The 7,564-nt window shown below is 43.4% G+C and overlaps 1 protein-coding gene across 1 annotated transcript; it reads left to right on the forward strand.

The window, feature by feature from the left end:
• Window positions 1-2,140: 2,140 nt before the first annotated feature.
• Window positions 2,141-3,811, forward strand: LOC107277260 (uncharacterized). Its single transcript, XM_015783333.3, has 3 exons — window positions 2,141-2,366; window positions 2,537-2,700; window positions 3,189-3,811. Exons 1-3 carry the CDS (start codon window positions 2,187-2,189, stop codon window positions 3,613-3,615), a joined length of 771 nt encoding a protein of 256 aa, XP_015638819.1. The 5' UTR covers window positions 2,141-2,186; the 3' UTR covers window positions 3,616-3,811.
• The last annotated feature ends 3,753 nt before the right edge of the window (window positions 3,812-7,564 follow it).

Genomic DNA, 7,564 nt, shown 5'->3' on the forward strand with positions numbered 1-7,564 from the left:
CTACTGCCCCGATGGACCTTAGCTTAACACGGCTAGTTCTGGTCAATGCCGAGGTACAACGCAACGGAGAGGCTCGCAGCCTGCATGATCTGGCTACCAATGGGTTTTTTTCTCCCAAAATTAGTTGGTGGTGGCCATTATAGTGGCCGTTGACACAACAGAGTATATCAGAAGCGCGCCGTAACAAGTAGAATACGGGGGCATTGTCAAATGTGTACACGGTCTTAAAATTATAAAGGACAACTAGATAGAAGAAGCAGAAGCTATGTGCGCCAGCTGCAGCGCAACTGTGTCTAAAGAAACTCCTTTCCCTGTATATATAAAACAAGAGCAAACAGAATGTATTAAGCTTGAAACAGAAAACTGGGTCAACTCGATCATATGCACAATCCTGATATTAATTAACAATGCTTGTGATCATGGGGAGCCATGTGAGTGCCGTGGGTGACTTTGGACTTGGTCCATGTAGTATATATTTTTAAGTTTGACAATGAGGATAAGTTATAAATATTACTAAGTTGTACATACCAGGCGCTACATAGTTTAACCTAATTATCTAAAAAAACATAGTTTAACCTAAAGTCTATGATAACGTAAGTGAATTGTTCGTTTTCCTCGTCAGTTTAAACTTTGGCAAATTTCACCCCTAAAACATCGTGGCTATGTAATTTTAGCTATTCAACACAAGAAAAATCAAGCTTTAGAAAAGACACTCACATTACGCCGCCTAGAACCAGTTTTTTCTTGGGGTGTGAGGGAGGGTTAATTTCTCCGGTTTGATGAGTTCGGGTGTAAAATATCTAGTATTAGAGTTAAGTTAGTAATTTGGATTGTTGCAAAACTTTAAGTGTGTAATTTAGACTATTCTTAATAGATAATAGTTAATAAGATAGCGTATGTTTTTCTTGTAGTGGACTTTATAATTAAACTAAATTATATAGTTAACGCATTGTTCAGAAGTTTTGCAATTTTCATTTCATATCAGATCATATATTCTATATTTTACCACCTGGTGATGTTGCTTTTTACTCCATTGTTTCGCTTTGACTTTTTTCAATCAAACTTTTTAGGTTTGACCAAGTTTATAAAAAAATTAGCAACATTTACAATACCAAATAAGTTTCGTTAAATGTGATATTGAATATATTTTGATAATATGTTTGTTTTGTATTAAAAGTATTGCTATATTGCTCTATAACTTAGCCAAATTTAAAAATCAAAATCAACTTATAATTTGTGCCCCATAAGATGATGTTTTGTGCTATGGAATTAGTGGAGGACCAAGAGAAACCTTGCTTAATTTGTTTTTCAGTTGTCCTTTCAGTAAGAGGTGTGCTGAGAGCGTTTGGGTATCAGGTGGAATACTAATTAGAAATTTGCCAAATGGTGGTGTTGGCTAGAAACCATTTAAGGATAAAAAGTTTCTTGGAGATTATGCGCTTTGCTTGTTGGCACATTTGGAAGCAGTGAAATGGCCATGATTTTGACAACATTCAACCATATTTTTAATAGGTGGTTTGTTGCTTTTAAGAATGAAATTCTTCTACATGTTTGAAAAATGAGGGATACTCTTAGCACTTCCATTCTTAGCTAGTTACAAGGTTTGTAATTTTTGAGGACTTTGTTTTTCTTTTTTTGTTCTTTCTCTGTGCATATCTTTCTGCTCTTAATATATAACTACTGAATAAAGCCCTGGTAGTATTTTCAATTAAAAAAAAGGAACATAATAGTGAACTAATTGCATGCATGGTTTGATACTTTGATGCAGTCAGTGAACATAATTTTGAAAGCGAGGCTCTGACCTAAAGAAGCCATCGAACCAAATTTTGTAGAATAGAAAAAAAATTGGTAGAAATTAAAAGGGGGAACAAAATATGTGTGGTGGAATTAAACAAACTGTGAACCCCCGAGACCTTGCATATGTACAGGGAATAGTTAATGAACCAGTCATGGACACATTAATTACTTACGCCAACATGGACACAACCACAACAACGTTTATGCATCGTGCAGCATGGTTGTGCCATTATATTACGAGCTCCTCCCGTATATTCCCGTTGGTAGTGTGGCATAAATATGTGCCACTCGAACTGCGTCGGAGTCTGTGATCTAGCTCGCGAGACCTGTACATAAATACACGCACGACGCCAACATTGTCTCAGCCGGGAAGAGACCAAGAGTCCGATATGGGGAAGAAAGCGAAGGCGGCCGCCGGCTCCGGCGCCGGCACCAGCGCCGGGCGTGAAGAACCGATCGTTGTCGCGATTAAAATGGACAAGACGACGATCATCGTGTCGTCGGTGGTTGGTTCCCTGGGCGTGCTCAGCGCCATCCTGGGGTTCGCTGCCGAGGCGGCAAAGTTCACTGTAAGCATGCATGCACGCACTCATCTTATCATCTCTCTCTCTCTCTCTCTCTCTCTCTCTCTCTCTCTCGCTTCTTGTTGTTCTTTTGTTGAACTGTGATGATGATCTTGTTTCTGAGTAGATCTTAATCATCAACGAACATAATGACATTTTGTTATGTGTCTTTGCAGGATTGTGCATCGTCGCTCGGGTTGGCGATCGCAGCGACCATCTTCCTGATGATGGCGCAGGTCACCGTTGCGGCCGTCGGCGGCTGCTGCGGGTGCTGCAAGTCCCGTGCCGTCCCGTCCGAGACCAAGCGGATCGTCGGCGTCGTGTGCGCCTCGATCTCATGGTGAGTTCATCACCATTCTCATCGATACGATATCATGAGCTCACGGCATTCATGCGCACGTACAACAAACGATAGATCATCGCAGACTAGCAGATTTTCTACACCTAGATATCATGGCACCCATTATTTACATAAGACACAAATAGTTATAGAAAAAAATTAAAAAAATTAGTAACATATCAATTGTGATGATATAAGTATATAGACAAACATGCAAGATTAAATTTGATCTACAACTAGAGAAATAAAAATAATAAAATCAGACAGTGAATAGTACCCGTATAGTGCAGATAAAATTTGTTATTTTTGTTTCTTCATATGTCAATCGAATTTAGACTTGCATGTTTGTATATTGTCTTATATTATCAAAGTTCATCTTATCGAATTTTATAAATTTTTTATATAACTGTTTAAATTACATGCATGGCACCTAGGTGTAGAAAATACTTTCTCGTTATTTACACCCTCTCGCTACGTCTTCCGTGCAGGGTGGCGGCGGTGATCGCGTTTGCGTTGTTCGTGGACGGATCAATCGGCGCGGCGGTGGCGTGCGTCGGCCTGGTCGGCGAGTTCGCGGGCGCGGGCGTGCTGGTCCTCGTCGCCACGGGCCTCGGGATCACCTCGTTTATCATGCTCCGTATGCATCCGCAGGCCGGCGAGGCGGCGGCAGACCGGGCGGCCCCGCGGGATTACGACGACGACGAACCCACGCCGATCGGGACGCCGATAGACATCCACGGATTCCGGCCGCCGATGCCTCCTAACCCTCAGGTGCCTGAGCCGTTGCCGAACTATCCACCGCCACCGTACTCCCCTGCTCCTGCTCCTGCTCCGGCTCCGGCTGAGGGAAACGGCAACCAATTAGCACCCGACCAGCAGCTCGCGCCTCATCCACAAGGTCATGCGCAGGTGTAGGCGTGTAGCTGTAACATCGTGCACGCATTTATCATCATCTGGTGTTGAACTGAATCGATTAAGGCCTAACGCGACAAATGCAATGCCCTTGATCATACGTGCTGCCCTGTTTTGCTTATTTTTTTATTGGTTTGATTTCAATGATTTGTGTACGTGACATTTATCTATGCACCGAACGTTACTGTTCACCATTTTTTTTCCGAGGACTGTTCACCCTTTCAAGCAAGGAGATTAGTTTGAGTTTTATTGGAGTTCCACGATTTTTTCAGATTCATGCCAGGACGTACAACTTATTGATGTGAAGTATATGTAAATGCAATAAACTTGTTCACTATTATTCCCTCTGTTTCATGTTGTACTCTAGATAGTGTGATTTTTTTTTCTAGTCAAATCTATTTACGTTTTACCAAATGTTTAGACAAATTAGTAATATTTATAACAGTAAATTTGTTTAATTAAATATAAACAAATATATTTGACAATATATTTGTTTTATATTGAAAATATATTTGTTTTAAAAAACTTAGTCAAACGTAAAAAAGTTTGACTAGAAAAAATAAAAGCGATTTATAACATAAAACAAAACAGAGGGAGTAATTTATAAAAGAAAATAGCAACATTATGGTGAAAAAAAAATATCTGCATGGGCTTTCATCCCCATACTGAGGCCATGATGACGAGAACATCACTTCATCAGATACGAATGTAACTCTATAAGTTCCAGTTCGGCCTCCGAAGGCAGTGCTGATTTTCATGTCAACTCCGATTTGGATGATCTTGGGTTTGTTGGAAAGCTTATCTCGTCACCTTTCAAACGCATCATGTCTCATATCAAAATTCATTCCGAGTTAATAGAAAACGTCAAAACAAGACAGTATTGTATCTGAAACCGACCTTGAGCCTTAGGCTTTGTAATGGAGTAAACTCATCTAAGAAGTGACTCTCTCCACCTCTACGAACTAGCACCTATCTCTAACTTTATTTTTCTCTATAAATAGATTTGTACAACCTAAAAAAACAATTGGGTTTTGTTTAGTTGAATTTTTTCCAGGTGTCATTCACCTTCCCTCTAGGCCTCGCTCAATTATTCGGCGACTATAGATTCAGAGCCCCCAATAGTTGATATGTTGATTGGCGTGATCGATTATATCTATCACTTCAATCGCAACTATTTTTTTATGCCATTGCATCCTACTTTATTCTTGCAATGTTCTCTCGTTTGCATTGCAGAGATCATCAACCGCACGTCATGGTTATTGGTATGCCATCGTTTGTGGTTTAGCGATTGCATGGGTGTCCTATACTTATTTTGGTTAGTAGCCACGTCGAAAACGTCATACTCGATCAAAGTAAAAGTTATCTCCTTAGAAGATCAGGTCAAGAGAGAGAGAGCACGCCATCACATGACCTAGGGTGTCCGGGGTCAGGGTTCTCTTTGTGCCCGTGCGCTACATTTCTAGTTAATAAAAAGTCAGAATGCAGGGTAGATATATAAAACGTAGAATAAAAAACGATCCATTGAGTTATGTAGAAATCACGCTGACCATGCCCATATCACACATCGCTGTTTTTACGAGTTGCTCCTGTTGGCCGTAGCATAAACCGTGTGCCCATTGAACTGTGTCAGCGTGTAACCGAGCTCTCGTGAGACCTCTCTATATATAAACACGAGACGCCAATCTTGTATCAGCCGCGAAGAGAAATAAGAGTCCGATATGGTTAAGATCGAAGCGCCCGCCGCCGCCGGCCTGGAAGAACCGGCCGCCGTCCTCGCGATTAAAATGGACAAGACGACGATCATCGTGTCCGCGGTGGTTGGGTCCCTTGGGTTGCTCAGCGCCATCCTGGGATTCGCCGCCGAGGGTGCGAAGCGCACCAAGGCAAGTTCTTGCTAACACTAGCTACATATTATCTAGACTCTAGTGGTATATATATGTTTACTGCTTTTTTTTTTTGAACTTGATGACTACTGCCTTAGTGATTATATATGTGTTTAATTTCCAGCGTTGCGAACTCGACCTGTACGACTTGTACTACTCGTCGAACTCATCGTCAGCAGCGGTCGGGCTGGGTGTCTGCGGGGCCATCTTGCTGGTGATAACACAGGTCACCGTGGCTGCCATCGGCGGCTGCTGCGGGTGCTGCAAGTCCCGCGCCATCCCGTCCGAGACCAAGCGGATCGTCGGCGTCGTCTGCGCCGTCTTCTCCTGGTGAGTCGTCGCGCCCCGCGCGCGTACGTGCATGCTCTGATCGACAGATTGCGCGCGGTGTTGTGATGCCACGACTCACGAACGTACGCTGGTTGCGTACGTACGTACGTGCGTGCAGGATAACGGCGGTGATCGCGTTCGTGTTGTTCCTGGACGGCGCGATCGTGGAGTCCAACTGCGTCCTCGTCAGGGGCGGCTTCTTTGCTTCCGCGGGCGTGCTGACCCTCATCACCACGGCCCTCGGGATGACATCCTACTTCATGCTCCGCGCACAGCCGGACGAGCCCGCGGCGCCGGCGGCGCGGCGACCGCCAGGTCCGGCGGGCGGCGATGAACCCACGCCGATCGTCGGGGTCCCGACGGCGGTCCCGGCCGGGTTCCCGCCACCAGTGTCGTCGCCTAATCCTCTGCTGGTGCCTGTACCTGCTGCTCAAGCGCCGCCGAACCAGCAGTTTGCTCATCCGGCTACCAGCCAGGCGCTGCCGCACGCGCGGTTCGCTGATGCAGCTGTTCCTGATCCTGCTCCTGCTGCTGCTCAAGGCTATGGATCGCAGGCGTCTAACCAGCAGCACTTCCCGGCTAATCCTCGAGGGCGTTCAGAGGTGTAACACTGACTTCACACTGCGATCATCCCGTGTGTTGGCTTAGAATCAAGGGACTAGCCGGCTAGTGTACTGTTCGTGAAGTTTGTATTTGTGCTTTTCTGTGTATGTGTGTGTGTGTGTGTGTGTGTGTGTGTGTGATGCATGCACGTGCTTGCTTTCTGATGTTTGGAAAGTGGCCCTTGATTTTAATTTAAATAATCAATAATTATGCATTCAAGAACTACGGACGGTTGTGATTTTCTGAAGGACTACCTAAAATGGTTCAGCAAGTTTTTTATGGGAATACTTTCACATTTAGCTATAGTGTATATAGTGTAATTGAATTGTAATTATTTTTTTTTAATGAACCAGCTAGCACAAGACAATACTAATTTCATTGTATAGAGTAGGAGTAAAAGTCACAAAGGAGTCTGGAAAAGAAAAATGACTTAAAAGTGTTTTGAAGGAATTAGGGTAACATTTTTGAGGGTCTTTTCCCTTCCACTCGCGTCTAAGTTTTCCCTTCCTCCTTTATCTTAGCAACAAGAAGCCGTTGGGAGCTCTCTGTGGTGGAGAACTTGTTAGTTTGTTTCTTTTCAAATCTCCCAGGACGTTAGTAGCATAAAAGATCACGTCCCAAGTTTGGGTAGCCCTTTTCGTGTGGCAATTGCCCCCCGCCATTTTCGATCGTGTTCATCGCCTCCCATGACCTTGGTATTAGTTGTTTCGCATGCAATTTAAGTTGTAGGCATGCCCTAGATTTTTTATATCTATAATCCGCTAGTAGATGGAAAGAAGTTTCAAACGCGTGACAACAAAGTAGGTAGTATGTGTTGTAAGGTCATTCCCTTGTTGCTAAATGTAATTACATTGTAACTCTATAGTAATTGTGTTATAACTAATATGTAACTAAGTATAAAATCAACTAGAGAAACCACATCTGGTTGGTTGGCTAGCCCCCACGCGCCCCTCGCATGAAGTGGCAGGTTGCGCATGGCGCAAAAAATTCTTCCCCACCCCTTGCATGAATCTCCATGCAATTTGATGGACTACAAATTGAAAATTTTGGGAGGAAAAAACTGTCAAAGGTTATCTAGCAAATCTGTTTTTGTTTTTAAGTTGCACAGAAGAAACACACCACTATGCATGTTGTAC

The sequence above is a fragment of the Oryza sativa genome, chromosome 5 (assembly GCF_034140825.1).
Source record: "Oryza sativa Japonica Group chromosome 5, ASM3414082v1".
In the NCBI taxonomy this organism is placed as follows: domain Eukaryota; kingdom Viridiplantae; phylum Streptophyta; class Magnoliopsida; order Poales; family Poaceae; genus Oryza; species Oryza sativa.

What these genes read in the sequence shown, in the direction of transcription:
- LOC107277260 (XM_015783333.3), top strand. Translation starts at nt 2,187, where the DNA reads ATGGGGAAGAAAGCGAAGGCGGCCGCCGGCTCCGGCGCCGGCACCAGC. An exon ending in CCGAGGCGGCAAAGTTCACT is followed by an intron (nt 2,367 to 2,536) that starts GTAAGCATGCAT and finishes GTGTCTTTGCAG; the next exon opens with GATTGTGCATCGTCGCTCGG. An exon ending in GTGTGCGCCTCGATCTCATG is followed by an intron (nt 2,701 to 3,188) that starts GTGAGTTCATCA and finishes TCTTCCGTGCAG; the next exon opens with GGTGGCGGCGGTGATCGCGT.